This window comes from Colobus angolensis, unplaced genomic scaffold (genome assembly GCF_000951035.1).
Source record: "Colobus angolensis palliatus isolate OR3802 unplaced genomic scaffold, Cang.pa_1.0 Scaffold326, whole genome shotgun sequence".
In the NCBI taxonomy this organism is placed as follows: Eukaryota; Metazoa; Chordata; class Mammalia; order Primates; family Cercopithecidae; genus Colobus; species Colobus angolensis.
In genome coordinates, this window is record NW_012116555.1 from 3,768,020 (window position 1) to 3,786,279 (window position 18,260).

General features: G+C 42.7%; 1 protein-coding gene across 2 annotated transcripts in view; it reads right to left on the bottom strand.

Moving 5' to 3' along the window:
• GRM8 (glutamate receptor, metabotropic 8) overlaps window positions 1–17,788 on the bottom strand; it is an 830,459-nt gene extending 812,671 nt beyond the window's left edge. For both annotated transcript variants that reach the window (XM_011951752.1, XM_011951754.1), the window contains exons 1-2: window positions 17,537–17,788; window positions 8,028–8,848 (exon numbers count right to left, since the gene is read on the bottom strand). In XM_011951752.1, the coding sequence (XP_011807142.1) occupies window positions 8,028–8,537 (510 nt within the window). In that variant the 5' untranslated portion in view covers window positions 8,538–8,848; window positions 17,537–17,788. The remainder of the gene's footprint in view (window positions 1–8,027; window positions 8,849–17,536) is intronic.
• Between the last annotated feature and the right edge of the window lie 472 nt (window positions 17,789–18,260).

Below are 18,260 nucleotides of genomic sequence, written 5' to 3' on the forward strand. Positions count from 1 at the left end.
TTAAGTCTTCCTAGGAAGGCATTACCTTTGGTTGCAAAAAGCTATCAGAAGCGCCCAGGGAGACACCTGTGTTAAAACCACTGCAATCTTCAATTGTGCTGTGAACCTAAAACCGCTAGGAAGTGAAGTCTATAAAATATAAAAAACCTGCAGTCTCTAGGGTGAATGGGTAGAAAGAGCACAGTACTTTCCTTATGCAGATTTATTTACATAGACCCTGACTTATTCTAGAAAGGTTTTCAGACAATTTTGTAAACCAAAATATATTAACATCCAGTCACAAACCATTCTTATGGAAAGACTTCTCACTACTTTTCAAACAACCTCATTATTTAAAACACCGCAAACATAGGCATTTATCACTAAGTACGCTCTTAAGATGTCTTCAGTATTCACTGCAGGATTTCAGGCCATTTGAGGCTAGGAGAAAGAAAAGAAATTTAATTTAAATTCACCAAGTTTAAAATGTGCTCCGCCCAGGAGTCATGGGGCTCCCTGAACTGTCTGAGCATATGACCACAATGCTGATTCTAAGTTACTGCATGTTTCGAAGAGACATGGCTTGGAATGTCCGTGTCCTGTACCCTGTCTTACAGCAAGATGCTTTTGGCAATTCACTCATCTGGCCCCTTTGTTGGTCCAAGAAAGGGTCCTACACCACCAAAATTCATTCTAGAGCTAGTAGTATTCGGATGAGGCTCTAGCATTGTTTCAACTGTTTTTCAAATAACAAATTTGGAGAGCAAAGGGAAGTAACTTGTTTATCAGAGATTTGTGAAATAAAGTATGGTCCATCCATATGATTAAAAACCAAGCAACTATTAAAAAAATAAAGCCTTGCAGTTCTCATTCTTGACCAAACATCAGAATCACCTGGTGATCTTTTAAAACATACCAATGCAGGGCTCTACCCCAACCAATTTAACTGGTCCTGGCTAGGGTTTGGGTATCCAAAATTTTTAAAAGCTATGCTGGCAATGCTAACATGCAGCCGGGGTTGAGAATTACTGCAGTACATCTATATTAACCAACATGGAAATTTTCCCCAAATATATTAAGTGAAAAAGAAAGTCCTAAGTCACGTATCTATTAACAAAATCATGTGTTCCTGTGTTATTAACGGATTTATGCATTTGGAAGTGGACTTTCCTTTTATACTATTTATTACTTAAACCTTTCAAAATGAGAGTGTGTTCATGTGTTTTACTTATTTTCTTTTTGATTGACAATTTATATGTATTTATGGGGCACAATATGATGGTTTACGTTTACAATATGGGGTGATTACATTGGCTAATTAAAAAATCCATCCCCTCATACTTTTTTGGTGTATGGTAAAAACATTTAAGATCTACTCTTTTAACAATTTTGAAATATACAATGCAATTTCTTAATGTTAACGATATGTTTAAATGGAAATTTGTAGAAAAAAGAGAAAGCACATGAAAATAGGAATTCTCAAAATATAATCATGTTTCCTTCTTTCTCCGCTTCTCCCTCTATATTAGTCTGCTTTCACACTGCTATAAAGAACTGCCAGATACTGGGTAATTTATAAAGGAAAGAGGTTTAATTGACTTACAGTTCAGCATGGCTGAGGAGGCCTCAGGAAACTCATAATCACGGCAGAAGGCAAAGGAGAAGCAAGACACCTTCTCCACAAGGTGGCAGGAAAGAGAAGTGCCAAGCAAAGTGGGAAGAGCCCCTTATAAAACCATCAGATCTCATGAGAACTCACTCACTATCACGAGAACCACCACCATGGAGAAAACCACCCCCATGATTCAATTACCTCCACCTGGTCTCTCCTTTGACATGTGGGGATTATAGGGATTACATTTCAAAATGAGATTTGGGTGGGGACACAAAGCCTAAACATATCACCCTCCTTCTTTTCTAAAGGAGTATACAAGAAAAATAAACAAAATTATACTTCTTTCCCATCTATTCAACACATATTTCTAACATTGAGATTGGGATGAGGGAGAGAGTAGAGAGATTCGATGTATTCATTCACTCATTATTTCTCTGACAGGCCCATGCTAGGCGCTAGGAATATGGCAACAAACTAGATAGACATGGCCCCTGCCCACATGGTGCTTACAGTCTAGTGAGGGATGCAGACAAGTAGGTAAACAACCACAACACAATGAGAGAGACACTAAGGAGAGGAAGCACAGGCTGCTTCTTTGTTACTTGTAACAAAGAGACAATCTAGTCAAGGAAAGTGAGAAAAAGATCCCCAAAGTGGAGGTGGACCTTCATCCTGGGGAAAACCCTAGCCATTAAAGAGTTTTAAGAAGGGGAAAGACATTAACAAGTCTCCGTTTTGAAAGATCTCTGTAGGTGGGAGCGTAAGTGCTACTTACCAGTCATCTCTCATCTAAGGAGAGTGAGCTCTTTTCAAAGTTAAATGAAACCTTGCTACAGTACCAAAGAGTTGACTGAAGAAGTTCACCTCCCAATTTTCATTATTTATTTGCCATCAAATGAGATTGAACATGAAATTTACCTCCTACTGAGTTTACTGACTGCACTCATTTATGAGTTCATCTCTAGATGAGCCCGGATATGGCAGATTTACCTTTTCAAAGTTTTGAAGCTAATAAAACCCACTGTACGCAATAAATAACTCAAAAACTGCTTGGCTTTATGGAAGTGGTTGCTACAATTGGTAGAGTGTCTTGGAAGAAAATATATCTTCATAAACATAGCAGGGTAGGCGAAGACTGCCAGGGAAACAAGATGCTTCTCAGTATTTCATTGATTTCACATGAAGATCAATTTTAGCCATTTACAATCAGCACACTTCCCTATAGGGTGAAATTATCTAGCCCACCCACAAATGGATTTCTATTTAAAAGTCTCATTTGATTGCTTTGGGAAGGATACACTGCAGACTATCTAACCCCTATCCTTTAAGGGTAGAAAATTAACAACCCAGGTAAAATTAACTAGAAAAACAAAAGAGAGGAATTATATTTGACAGTGTCCTCTTATGACCCAATGTATCTTTGTGGACATTAATGTGAGTTACCTCCAGCATCAATGTGCTATTTTTAACTTAGAATATTCAGTCTTTGCTCAAAGTAAGACATATGATTAGTGTTTGGAGGAATCGATTTGCTTTAATTTAAAGGAGAGGAGTGGAAATGTTCTAGAAAGGGGAAAAAATTTGAGCTCTTTATAAAACACAAATTTATGGGCTTCTCAAACATTTCCAAAGACCCTCTGCTTTTTAAATTCTTTCCGAACTACACAATCTCTTACGGGGACCTGGGCCCCTCTTTTCATTGGGTTATCTGCAATACAAAAGCCCCTGAGGTGTCATTTAGACCTCTGTATAGGATGGAGCTGTCCTGGGTCTGCTATTCTGCAGTTACATGTCACATTATCCTAATTGATACTTCTGTTATCTAAAGCCATTAACATGCTATATGAGTGAAGCAATCACCTAGGTCTGCTCTGCCTCGTGTTAGCTGATATACGATGTGTGTGTGCACGTGTGTGTGTGTGTGTGTGTGTGTTAGGGTACACTAGTGCATCTAAAAAGTTCAGATCATTGAATTCTTGTTCTGTAACTCTCAAATTTGCTTCCACTCCCAACACACCTGAGGGAAATGGGACACTCATCTCAATAAAAAATATACCTGATATAAATGATGAATTGATGGGTGCTGACGAGTTGATGGGTGCAGCACACCAACATGGCACAAGTATACATATGTAACAAACCTGCACGTTATGCACATGTACCCTAGAACTTAAAGTACAAAAAAAAAAAAAAAAAATAGTTCCCAGAGAGGGGCTTGGGAGGCACACATCATTCACTGGATCCTGTCATTCAAAAACCCTCCCAGGTAGTTTTAATAATGCAGCCCATACCCCTTGTGGGTGAGGCAACAGCAGTATGAACCCCACCATACACTCAGGGTTGAATATCACTAATCTAGTAAAGCATTCAGTATCCTATGGACCTCTGCCACATGGCATCTTCTGTTCCCAGGTTGTGTCCAGCTCCAGGCCCTTATTCAACCCTCTTCTGAAGTTAAAGAGGCTCATTTTGTTCGTTTGCTTCTAAGCTTGGATAAGAAGAGAAACAAAGATAAGATGATACCACTTCCCTCTAGATCAGATAAGCAGAGCCACCTGTATTCCAGCAGAGGCGGTGGCTACCCACTAAGTGCAGTCTCTGCTGGGGCTAAATGAACCTCCCCAGCTGATGTCGGCATCTCCTTTACAAAGACAAATCCCATTTCATTCCACAATTAGTGATCCTGAAGGAAATAAAATCCTCCTCTTACTTAAACATAGGCACACTAACATGCAGATAGCTGACAACACATAGATCTCTTGTATCAGGTTTTGATTAGGAGAACACTTGGGAATAGAAGGACTGGAAAGGTTGACACAGGAGGAGCAAGACTGAAGAAAGTGGTAAATGGGGCTGTGTGGAAGACATTGTCTCCTTCACATTTTCGTTCAGGAAGATGCTGCAGATAAAATACATGGCCTTCCCAAAGTTGTCCAAAAAAAGAAAACAGACATTTAGGGATCACTTCCAAATATGGCCCAAATATTTTCCATAAAATTTTTAAACACATCACAACCATATTCTTAAAACCCCAATTTACATTTATTGTTGAGCAGGACAGTGAGTAAGTTCATGAATTAAGACCCCGTTTGTATTCCTTATGATCAAGGTTCATTGCAAGTCTTCAGTGGAGACGCTCTACCTTCTTCAACTCCATTATCTGGGAATAACTAGCAATACATTAATTTTTAGATTATTTATGGGCATATTTTTAGATTCTGTGGGTCTTTCGCTACCCTGAAAAGGCCTAAGCTTGAGAAAACTGTCATAAAACTTATTTTTACTCAAGTCATAGCCTTTGGAAAATTAGTATTTAAGAAAAGTATTATTTTTCAAAAAGGAGCTATATGCCAATCTCCAATGCATTAACTGCTAATCATTCCTCTGATAACTATTGTAATATTTCATGTCTGTACTAGCATATATGTATAAACAGAAGTCATCCATACATAGAGTAGACAATTTTCTGTGCCAATTGTTTTATAATTAATATTACAAATGGAGTGCTAGCTGAAAGTCACATAAAAATCAAAGTAAAGTAGCATAAGTTGCTATTGTCTAATTCACATTCTTATGGTTTCAGAATCACCTGTAAGATGGGCTAGGCACCTACATCCTCTCACTGATGGACTTTTGAATTGCAGACAATTTTCAAGTCCAATAACTTGGTTAATAACTAGATTTGCTTCTGTAGATTAAATGCTCACTCTGGGCCAGTGAACTGATCATGTTAGTCATGACGTCTACCATAACAGCGCCCCCTCCTGGTGATAAGTGACCCACTCCCTGCACTTCAGTTAAGGGCGTCAAGAGCTGCCCTTTCATGTGTTGGTCCCTGTCTCAAGAGATGGCCTGGGGCATTGGACTCTGTCCAGAGGGTCAGTAGTAACCCTCTCACCCAGTCAGATGGGGTCCCTCCAGGATTACCCAAGAAATTAAGAGAACTAACCAGTCAGTGAGGAAAGAATAGAGAAGAGAGAAGCCAGATACCCGCTGCATAAAAACAAAACCCCCTCTTGCCTTCAAGTGGCCTGGAGTTTCCTTCAATAGCCCAAAATACCAAAGGACATGACCAGGTCCTGATGGAAGCCTTCCTGCATTTTCTCATTAAATATACCCAACAATCTAACAATCTTATTACTCCCATTTTGCAGATAAGCTGATTCTATGGCCAAAAAAAAAAAACAATGCAAACAAGCTTGGAAAACTTCCTATGAACACTTTATCTCCTCCACCACACTCCTCAAATCCTTGCCCACTTTTGGCTGGGCACCAGGCTACAGGAAACAGCCAGGATTCACAGGAGTTACAGTGGTATTGGCAGGAACCCTAACTGGTTTATAAGGGGAGGGAAACCAAAAGGAGTAGCTTCTTAGGAACCTTTTCCTCTCCTCTAAAAGTGATGTTTTTGAACCACAGCTGCTAAGTTAAAAATAGAAAAGAGATGCCTTGGAGCAGGTGAGGAGGGAGTTCAAATCAGAGGGAAGAGTTATAGAAATGTCTGAGCTGGACACCACCCCAGAGCAGAAAATGCCACATGGCACAGAACTGGGGTAGCTGGGAGGAATCCTAGATCCCAAGATGTGGGAGGAAACCTGGAGAATTCTGGTTCCACATCTTGCCTCTAAGCAAGGAGTCCCTCTAAGAGAAATGGTAAACAACTGCCTAGTTTCCCTTGAAGGTTTCCAGAAATGGAGAACTAGAGCAACTCTGGCTATATGTCTTAATTGTGTCCTTCTCACTGTCAAGAGGTGCTTCTTAATGTCCTGTTCAAAAGTCTCCAGCACACCCTGAAGCCTGTTTGTGCCTCTTCAGTACTCCTTAGACACAGAGAGCTTCTGCTTAGCATCCTCCTTATTTGAGAAAATTTCATCTATCTGAAAATAGCCATTAAGTTGCCTCATAGCATTTTCTCTTCTGAACTAGGGAAATCCATACAGAGGCTGCACAGCCACTCAAGGGGATGTTACAAAGAGGATTCCAGTGCCATGAGTGGGCCAGACTAGATGGGCCTCCAAGATATCTGCCAAGCCAGAAATCCTTTGATTCAATTCCTTTCATCGTTTGTGTGACATTTCCCATCACTTTGCTCACATTTGTCACAATACCTGTCATCTGCCCAATTTCTCCATATTCTTTTAATATTTCTAAATTTAATGTGCATAGGAATTTTTTTTTTTTTTTTGAGACGGCATCTTGCTCTGTCATCCGGGCTGGAGTAGAGTGGCACGATCTCAGCTCACTGCAACCTCTACCTCCTAGGTTCAAGCCATTCTCCTCCCTCAGCCTCCCAAGTAGCTGGGACTACAGGCATGCGCCACCACGCCCGGCTAATTTTTTGTATTTTTTTAGTAGAGACAGGGTTTTGCCGTGTTAGCCAGGATGGTCTCAATCTCCTGACCTCATGATCTGCCCATCTCGGCCTCCCAAAGTGCTGGGATTACAGGCATGAGTCACTGCACCCAGCCAGGAACCATGTTTTACAATATAAAACAAAGGCTCATTAATTCAGATTAAGTTGAAAAATTCATGTCCCACTGAGTAAGAAACCAGAGTGAAAGTATTTTCAATTAAACAAATTATGTCTATTAAAAAAGACTACATATTGGTTATTAATAAATAAAATGAGAAAGTTAATGAAAATCGTGAGTTAACAATAACTTTATTTTTATGGCACTTCATACTTTTCAAAGTATTTTTACATATATTATTCCATATTTCCAATTTTATTCAATATATAAATGCAACATATGGGTAATAGATCACCAAACCTAAATCAAAAAGTCTAATTTATCCTGCTAAATTTGAACTTTTAATGCAAAAAGAATTATATATAATTATTCCAAGTCTGTATCAGAGCAGTCTGAATTAATAAGGTTCTGTTCTATTGTAGTTATAATAAGCCTGACAATTTTATGGCCATCTCATCACCCAGAGTGTCACTCCCATCTACACATTAGTAATAAATACTGTTTCTTCATGAACAAACTTTTGTCATAACAGAGCATCCCACCTTAAAGAAGTTTCACCCAGTAAATTAAATAGCTCAAATGCCACAGAAATGTTTTCCATGATAAATGTGCTAAGAGTTCATTATTCTCTTTTAAAATGCTTTGATTTAAAATGAGCCTAATAAGGAGGTTATCCCAAGATGACAAAGACCCAATATACCACAGAACTTTTCACCTTTCTCTTTGTTCAGGGGAAAAAAAAAAAAAACAGAGTCAAAATTAATCCAGTTAATTGTAAATAGTGGAACTAAACCAACACATGTAGAATGCCCCATACAAAATGCCCCATTTGAGGAACCTGGTGACACAGAAAGGGTCTATGAGCACCTTCACCATCTTCAATTTCTTCTTAAACCTGCAGTTGGAGTCATAGCATTTCATTGTCCTTTCACAATGGTCAGAAAGACAATGCCTTTACCTACCTTAAAAAGTCTTAAAATGTTAGCAACCATGATGGACACGGAGCTTGCTGCAGCACCTATGACACCAGAAATCTTGTCAGGCTTGGTGAAAATGGGTGGATCTCCATTAGCACACTTCACATCCGAAGCGTCTTTCTCTATCAATGCCTGCACGAACGTTAGAGACTGCTCCAAAGCATAGGTGTCCCTAGAGCACGTGTCGAGGATGCGGACACCCAGAGTGATGTTGGAAAGGAGATCAGGGTCCTTGTTAATCTGGTCAATTGCATAAAGCATGGCCTCCAGTCTGTGAATCCCCTTTTCCTTCTTCAGCTCCCCACAAGGCACCCCTCTCTCTCCCTTTGCGTGGACAGGGAAGAGACCCCCCAAAATAATGTCCCCATCCACCCGTATGGAATGGGCATACTCTTGGCTGTGAGTTCTTTGCATCATTGTGAGGATCCAGTAGAACTTGGCGGTCAAGAGGAAGAAACAAGGGCAAGAGGCTGATCGCTTTCCCTCGCATACCATTTTCTCCACAGGTGGTATTGCAATCCAAGACCCAAAGTTTATTCTTGCCACAGAAGAAAGGGGACCACCTGAGGCTGTACCTTCTGGAGGCTACCATCAGGGCCCATGGGGAAAAGGCTCTGTGGGCATCAGCAAGTTTTCTTGATTTGAATGTCACAGTGAGTTTCCATCAGACCCCTAAGGTTCAATTTTATTTCCTTATACAATCAACTTGCCTGGAATGGTGCAAAAATTAGAACATCTGAGGTTCTGATGTTGGGATGAGGTCAACAATTCATGTCCTTGAAATCAGCCTTGTAGCAGAATTACTCCTGGGAAGAGGGGAAAAAAGGGGGTTCAGTTCAGTGGGTCTACATGTTTCACATTCTGCAGCCCTGTTCATGCCAGCCTCTTAAAAAAAATCCCCTATTCAGTAAGAAACTAATTCTTTTTGTCCCCCGTGATTCTGAACACCTGGCTGCACTGCATCTAAATAGGGAGATTGATGACACTTTTGGAGCAAGGGAAACAGAACAGTATTAGGAACCAGGTTGATTCTCCCAAGCCAGAAAGCATTTTTATTTATCATTTTATTTCAATAAACCTTATTTCCATGAAGGTAAAAATCCTGCAACTGATAGCACCATTTCTTTTCAAATCTGTTTTTTTTTTTTTTTTGGTAGCTATCTGAATTTAGCATTCTAATTTTGTCAACAAAATCATAATAAAATATTATTTTCTGCGATGTATTCAACAAGCCAGTCATCTGTTAATGACTTTTATTTTTAGTGCCTCAAATTACCCAGTAGGAAAAAAGTGATTATTCAATTACAAAAAGTGAGAGAAAGAAATTCACCCAAAGAGCTAAAAAATGTGTAAGTTTTGTAGCTTGTGAAAAAAATTAACATAGAAAGTCAGCTATTTTGTATAAATTGTCTTATTCTTCTCTGGTAAGAAAACAAAGACTTGAAAATGAAACACACAGGGAAGGTGACATGTGAAGATATTCCTATTACCATTGTCAGGGTTTCCAGTTAATTTGTCGGGGTGGGAGCAATGTGTATATTAACAGTTCTGAGGGAAACATGCCTTGATCCCAGAATCACTAGGAGCAAATCAGAGTTGGTGATCAAATGAAGAGCTGCTTAATTCTGTCTGACTCGGTGGGGAAAACAGTTATTTCATCGAGACTAGAAATAACTTGGAATGAAAGTGTCTATAGGCAAATCTACAAAGTTTTTTCCTACGGCCTTCACCCTTAATTCCATAAGATTTTTTTCAAATGACTTTCGAAAAGATGTGACTGAAAATGAGAACTGACTTAACACAGGGAATCTGAGAGTTGTAATGCATAGCTAATTAAGAGAATAAACAGCACCAATTTACTTTGGCAGGATGGTTAATCTAATGCTCATTTCTAACCTATTTATGTATGGGTTTGAAACCTGAAATTTGGACAGTTCTCCTGTACCCTAGCCAACCAACATCTGCTTGTATTTTCCATTCACTTGTTCAAGTTCCAGTTCATAAAATTCTCTTTTTATCTTTCTTGTCTCGAAAGGAAAGACGGTGCTTCCCTGGGGGATACGTGAACATATGCCCAAACGTCTTCGAAGAAAGCTGCACTTTTTGCACTTTCAGATTAGAAAAGAGGGCTCATAGCAGCCCACTGCCCCATATTTCTGAGCAAACACCTGGTAGCCTAGCCAGCCAATGGCCCACTCGGCTGAGATAGTTCTGTGCAGCCTAAGATAAATAGTCACTGCCTCCCAGCACATATTAAGCCTTAGATTTCCTACGTGCTGCCCCCAAAATACTTCGTCCTTTCTGATTTTTCTCACCACTTAACTGTTAGTCCCTCACACTCGATTCTCCTAGCAGCTGCTTTTCCCTCAGAAAATCTGTGATTCAATAACAGCCTGACCTCGGGCATTCCACAAAAGGAAACACTCAGAAAGTCAACCTGACTTTCTGGATGAAACCATTTAAGTGATAGGCCATAAATTACACTGGCCACCCATTAAGAGAAATAAGATTGTGTTTTACAGTTTCACAAAGAAAACCAGTCACATGATAGTAAAACCTCATTAACTCCGATCACTAGTTGAGAATTTGAGACCAATTCCATGTGGCTGGGCTGACCCTTGTTCTGACAGAGTACAGACTAAATGAATAAATAAGGTGAAGAAGAAATGTCTAGGGGGAGTGGATGGGTCTTGATTTTCTCCAAAGGCCCGCCTTTCCTCTTTACACCAAGCCATCCCCCAAGTACTTAAAACACTTATGAGAATAAATGGCTTTCAATTATAGACGAACATACAAACAGCCCATCTGTTCATCACAATGCATCCTTACCTATCCATGTGGCATTAACCTAGTTCCAGTTGCTGTACAGTCCAAAAAGTAATAAAATTGAGTTGCTTTTAAAATTATTGGTGATTGCAATATTGTTTACTCTCTTTGGTATCTCATAGCTTTATTTGAAGCTTTAATTTTTAAAAAAAGGTTGGGGGATGAATAGCAGTGAGGCAGGAATCAGTTTTGTTTAGTGGTTGAATGCACTGAAACGGAAAACGAGAGGTTCAGTTTTGGTTTCATTTCAGTTTCATTTATTGAACAGCTCACTTGAATTTTTGCTGGAGTTTCCGTCTCTGGGTCATAGAATTAATTGCATGTAACCTCTCTGAAGCTTGCTTTTCTTGTCTTTAAAGGGGCGATAAAATCTGCCACACAGCACACATGGAAAGCATAGTATCTGGCTCAGTAAACAGGAGTTATTGTTGCTAACTTAGTCTGTAATTCATTTTCTACTAGAGCAGAGCACCTCTTTCTGTATTTGCCCAGTTGGTGAGCTTTTACTGAATTTCGTTTGTCACTTTAAAAAATAAAATCAGAGCTACTTATAAAATATTTAAATCTTGCAGTTATTTTAAAATCTGATACACTGTCATAAAAATCAGACTCCACTGCCGGAAGGTTTAGTTTCCCCTTTTAAGAAACCTAAGGAAAAATGTGTTTGAAAGTTTGTGAGAAACTACATCAGTTAGGTTTCATTGTACAATCTTAAATTACTTATCTTGCTCTTGTACAATTCTTGTGAGCTTTAGTCCAAACTCATCCTAGTTTGAGTCTATGAGTTTTAAAGAAATCACAATCTTTCAGAGCTATAGATCCTAACTCAGAGCTATAGATCCTAAATTTTATGTTTTGTGTTTGATTTAAAGTATAAACAGCTCCTCTCTCAAACTGACCTGCCTCTGATATGTGGCAGAAGCCTGGTCCATGCTGGACTGTCTCAAGGAGGCATGAGGTCTAGACTCCCGAAACCAATCTCAGAGGGGGACAAATCCTCTCAGCACTATGTCTGGGCCCACAGGGAGGGGCCGTGCAACCCTTTGGGGAGGCTTAACTATGAACCTTCATAGCCCTTCCTGTGCACTCCCCCGCCTGCCCACCCTTACTTACAGGGCACATCATACATCATTGGGCCCTCCATGGGCAGTCCCCTGGCCTAAGGCTCCTGGGAGCAGGCACCCTGGCTGGACCCTAAGCCTGTGGCCCCCAAAATGTGCTCTGTTTCCTAAAAGGCCAGAAGGACAGCTCCTCACTGGCCAGAGCCCAGAATTCTGCTTTATTTTCTACACACCTTCTCTGTACCAGTATCAAGTACCTAACACAGTATCTCCACAAATTTTCATACCCCAGGCATTAGCTCTTGTATAAACGAGAAAAGAAGGCTCAGAGGGATTGAATATGGCCCCAACCCCTGAGCTGCTGAGCTGATGAGTGGCAGTGCCACCAAAGTCATCTGTCCCAAAAGGTGGGTCTGTCATTGGAGAAAGCCCCCAGTGCTACAGGGACTCGCTGTGGCAGCACGAGAGAAGGGAACGGCCCTGCCCCTCCACTGCAATCTTTCAGAAAGGTGCACATCTTTGATGCTTAGCTCTGGAAGAACAATAACGTACTAATTAGGAAGGGACAATCTGGGGGCATTTCCAGGGAGGTGATTTCTGAATCTCTCAAAGGGCTGAGAAGATCCAATGCAGTTTGTCCAAACACTTCTGCTCCAAATGAGGTCTCCTGGTCACGTTGATGTCAATGAGAACACACCCACCAATGCATGCAGGGCCTCTCTGAGTCTGCCATCGCGTCTTCCTTGGCCATTTAGCAGGTACAATTAAAATATGATAGTGTAAAATCCTCACTGAGGAATACCATTATCCAAGAATTGTAATTTTTTTTTCATAAAAAGGCCAAAGCAGCATTCCTAGGCTGCATTCCATTCACCTCTTTAACAGAAAAGTTAAGCTGAATATTCTCATCAATTCCTATGACTGCTCACACTTGCAGCTCTTTGGGTTGTTTTTGAAAATGCATCATATTTCTGTGTCATCTCCCATGCTGCAATATGTATGCACGTCTGTGGATTCTTGGTGGGCCAGAGTGAGGATGGGGCAGACAGAGATTTCCCCTGGCAACAGAGGCCTGGAATCGGATCTTTGTCTGACAGTCACTGGCTGGTGACACTTCCAAGCACATAGAGGTGACATGTCCCCTCACCTCTATGTGCTTCCATTTCCTCATCTGTGAAATGAGTGAGATGGACCACATGATCTCTAAGGTGTCTTCCAGCTTCCTATTCTGAGATTCTATTATTTCATAATGAGGGAATATGAGATTATGCTCAAACATCAGGGCAAGGCTTTGCCAACTGAACACAATAACTGATTTTGTTTGCAAGTTGAGTGACTTTTTTTCATCAGTGAGAGGATTGTGAAAGCTCTTCTACACAAGCCAGCCTCATATTTTAAAAAATCTGATACAGGAGAAGCTTGACTTACTAAACAGATAAATTAGAAAGTAATTATTTGCATTACAAAAGAATTCACCACAGGTTTCCTTTCAATAGCTAAATCCCAGGCGTTTAAAAAAACAATCTGATTTAAGAGAATTCAATTTGTGCCCTTATTTTTCCAATAACACAGCTATTACACAAAAAGACCATATTTAAAGTAATGAGAAGCTACTTTTTGTAATATGTATCAGATAAGAAGAGACAAAGTGGGTGACATCAACACTTACTGAATGCCTGCAGTGTGCCTGGAGCTGCAGACACATTATTTCATTTCCCTCTTAAAATACAACTATGAGGTTGGTATCACAGCCTCCATTCAAGATCTAAGGAACCTGAAAACAGAAAGATTATATGACTGTGTCTAAAGTCTCAGGCCAGGATTCAAATGCAGGACTGCCATTTTGTTCCTTCCCTTACTCCACACCCCCTGGCAGGAGGCCATGCTGGATCTCAAACTAACTCTGATTTGATAATGAGGACTGTGAGTGGGATGTTCTAGAGTCCTAGGAGACACTGAATCTAGTCTTACTTCCCCCAGTACTCACTGTATAGCACTGAGCAAGTCACTTAACCAGATCTCAGTTTCTTTGTTTCTAAAATGGGGAATGATTCTCCCCCATCTCCCAATTTGTGAAATCAAACAATATAATGTGTGTCGAAGTACTTTATAAACTGCCAAGTACTATAAGAATGCACAGGGATACTATTAGTTTAACAATCCGTCCTAGAACTAAAATATGTTATTGGTGTATTGTACTTAGAAGATCTAAGAAAACCACTTTCTCATCATACTTGGGGCTAGTCAGACCTTAACAAGGGTCACAGGTCCAAAAAAGTCAACCCTGACAAGCCTATATGGAGAGCACAGAGCTTGAAGGAAAACTGGAAAGGATGCAAGAAGTCAAGGGAAGTACCATATCTGACCTGGAGAACTAAAGGTCATGGTCACTGAGCATCTAAATCGCTATTCTGAAGAAAGCGGTGACAAGATAATCTCCTGTTGTGAAAACAGGAGAACCGGAAACCTTCCTAAGTTGTAGGCAGAATATAATGCTTCTACTGCTGGGTCATGACCACTGGAAAAGTCAGCCAATAAATAGCCAGCAGCTTTCTAGCTTTAGGCATAACCCTGCCTGGAAAAGTATGAAATTGGCAACACATGTGTCCAACAATCTATACTCCTCTGAGGCCTCTCCTAGATCTTCCCACTTCTGCTCACCTCCTGCCCTGCCCTGCCCTGCCCTGCCCTCCCCAGAACTAGGTCTCTTCCTTCCCTCAGTGCCTTTGTTCTTTCGTTACCTTGGCCCTCCCCAGGGAGTGAGTGGATTCATTAGCAGGTATCAAAGCCTGAAGATGCATTACTGTCATCCCCAAATGGAACATCTGCATTCTCAAAATGATTCCTAGGAGAGCCATAATTTCTTTACCAAAGAAATATCACCATTAATAATGGTTAAGGCTGGCAATGTAACAAGCCAGAGCAGGGAGCTAGGAGTCAGGAGCCTCTCAATAGTACCTCTCAGATCACTCCAACAGCAATGGCCACCACTCAGGAAGGGTGTCCTGGGATGAGGCGATATTATGTTCAGAGTCCCTCCCAGTGAGTGGGTTTGTCACAATTTGTCAAAGTACCAAGTAGAAATGAAAATTAAAGAAAAAAAGAAGAAAGAGAGAAAGCCCAAATCTAAATTCCAATTCCCAGCAGAAAGAAAACCCTCTCTTGAAATGAAAACAATAAGCCAGCCAACTCTCAGCTCATAGCCTCTTCTGCGAACAACATGAAGTGGCCGTCCCTCCTGAATGAACCACATTTGTGAGTCTGGGGATGCCCAGTCAGAGTCTATCAAGAAAACAGCAAGTTTCCTGAACCTCCGCAAGCCAGCCAACTTGACAAGCATGCAGATGTGGACAGGTCTTGGCTGTGGCTCCAGGAAGAGAGAAATTCAAGCAGCCTCTTCTTTTAAGACACTGTGACAGAGCAACTCCACTCCCCCCAACTAAAGCAAGGTCATCTTTATGATGGGCATTCTAACTACCTGAGGAAGGTGGTAGGAAGGAAACTCGGAAGGAAAAAAACATGTGTGTAGTGTGCTATGCATCGTGCCCTGAAGACAATGGAACATTCATACACAAAGATTGGCACGCAGTTGCCAATGTGAATGTCAGACGGGTTATTTGCTGCATAAATACCAATTAAACAAGCCCCGCAGCAGCTTCAACCTGCTCAGCCAACTTTGAAAAGAGCACATCTCTCCAGACCTCTAACTTTCCCCTGCACTCATTGGTGCTCAGCTCCTCCTTTTCTCTATTCCTTTCGGATGTAGATGTTTTTAGAATTATTCAAGCAGCCATAACTTTCGAAGGGTGCATAATAGGGCAGAACTAGCTAGCACAATCCAAACAGAACAAATTGAGCCTAAATAACAGTATAGAGAGCTGTGTTCTCAGTATCTTCTTCTTTATTCCGGGTCAATTGTCTCCTACAAAGCCTCCCGTCATCTATTTCTCCCCGCATCCCTTATTCAGAAGCAAGAATTCTCTGTCTTAGACATGGTACAACCTGTAGTTGACTCTAAAATGGGAAAATTGCATTTTAAAAAATCTTGGTTCGTTTTCCCTGATGGAGAAAGCTTTTCTTTTCAAAATTATCAAGGCACACATTTTCAAGAACCAGAGAATGAATTGCACACAGCTAACTGTGCCTCCTACAGAGCTCGTTCACGGTATTATTCACAAGCAAGTGACCAAGGTAAACTAAAGTGGTTTCTGTAGCCATTTGCAATTATTGACAAACAATTTCATAACGGAAAATGGAAATTACAGGCAAGTGCAATAAGCTGTTTATCCACGATCTACCTGCTGGTGGCTCTTTTTCTCTATTTTTCTTTCAAGCAAAATACAAGCTATCATAGGAATGCATTTCTCCCGTTCATGATTTTTCTTGTATCTCCACCACCAACCCTGTTTTCCAGTTGTCAGTTGGCAGGATTTGTATTCAATCGCGGTAGTAGCCTGGACTCTAGTATATTCTTGGGTGTTCCAGAGACTCCCGCACCTTCAGGTTTGTGGGAAAGGATCCCCCAAATGGCAAATTAGGCATTCCTTCCTGGGGGCGGGACTTGCGTAGGGGACTTAAGGATTTCTGCAACCGGCGAGGGGATCTGTTTTCACCCCCGCTATCCAGGGTGCGCAGAGACCCTCTGACCCCAGGCTTCTCAATTTGGGCCACGGGGGAAGTAATTCCCCAGGGAACTGCGGGGGTGCCGTTTTGCGCAACTGGGTGACTTGCGTGTCCCTCCGCATTTCATGTGCACCAAGGGAGCGCGTGTCAGACGAAAGGAATTTTTTTTTCTTTTTTGGTGATTCTGTTACATTTTCACCAACTGTACGAAGCTCAAGGGATCTCCGAGCTTTCTGGCTGGGCAGATGGGCTTCGCGCTTGGCGTGGCTGAGCTGTCTATCTCTACCTCTGTTTCTATCTCTACCATAACAGCGGCCACTCAGCCCGCCCGGATCCCCTGTTCCCCCCCGCCGCCCCCCGCCCCCCGCACATTCCTTTTTCTTCTCAGTTCCTTGGGCTGTTGAAGCCGGGCTCTGGGGTGGATAGAGACTAGGGTCGTGGGGGGAGCGCCAGGCTACTCTTGCCTTTCCCGCGCCCCAGGGCATTCTGGCGCCGCCCCAGTGCCCCCGCGCGCTGGGAGTGCAGCCTGCGCCCCCGACGCACCTGGCCGCCCAAGTGCCCACGCCCCGCACGGGGCCGCCCGAAACTGGGGCCGCGCCGGCCGCGGGAGCTGCCGAGGAGCTATCGGGGCGCGTTAGCTTTTGCTTTTTAAACAAGATCCCCGAGACCTTTTCTCCATCCCCCAACCCCCAACAGGACACGGAACTCCGGCGTTTCCCGAAAGCCACAAAAGAGAGGCACGGAAATCCCAAGCTCGCCGTGCTAACTTAGAGAACGCAAACTCGAGACAGAGCGTGCGCCGTGCGGGGATGCGGGTGTCTAGGACTCCGAAGCCCCCGGCTTCCCCCACGACCCCCATCCTCCCTAGATCCGGGTTAGACATCCATCCAGCCCACGCTCAGAGGGCGGGGGTATTACCCCGACGCATCCTGGAAGCCGCTAACTTCGGAAATCCCTCCCGTTAGGTTCGCGAAACGAAGATACCTCGTCATCTCGGCGGGGCAAGTCCGGATTCCACCAGGGCAGGTCCGGGAGGTCACCGGGGCAGGCGATCCGAGGCAGAGCGCTTTAAAATCCTGCCGCCGCACGCCCCGTCAGAGCGCCGAGCGCGCCTGCCCCTTTCCCGTCACCCTTCAGTCTCCCATTCGCCGACTAAACTTTTGGGGGATCACACCTCCAAGCCTTGGGAGTTCCGGATGAAGTCTCCCTCTTTTCTGAACCTCTTTACTGTAATGTAATCACGGGCAGACAAGAGGGGTGGCTGCCTTGTTCTTTGCAACGTAAAATCAACAGACACCCAATCAAGCTCCAATGCCCGGCCAGCCCCTCGCCCCCTGGTGCCCACTCTCCCTCTCCCCCCATTCCCGTCACCTCCGCCCGCCAGTTCTCTCACAGACTACAGGCGTGCAGGGCCATCTACTTGTGCTCAGGAAAAGCAAATCACTAGAGTGATCTGGGAAGGAATGGTGCACCTGGCTGTCCGCTGAACGGTTTTAGGGAAGAAAACGGAAAGGGGAATAAAACGGGGGGATTCTCCTTTTCCAACAAGCAGGGCGTTTCGGGGAAGTTTGGGGGCCGGGGGCTTTTTGTCCCGTGGTTCCGCACTTGCTTTGCTCGGAGCAGCTTTCTGCTGCCGGGTGGCGAGTCTTACCCTGCTCCCCGCAGAGGGCGCGGTGAGGAAGCCCGCCGGGGGCCCGCAGCTCCATGT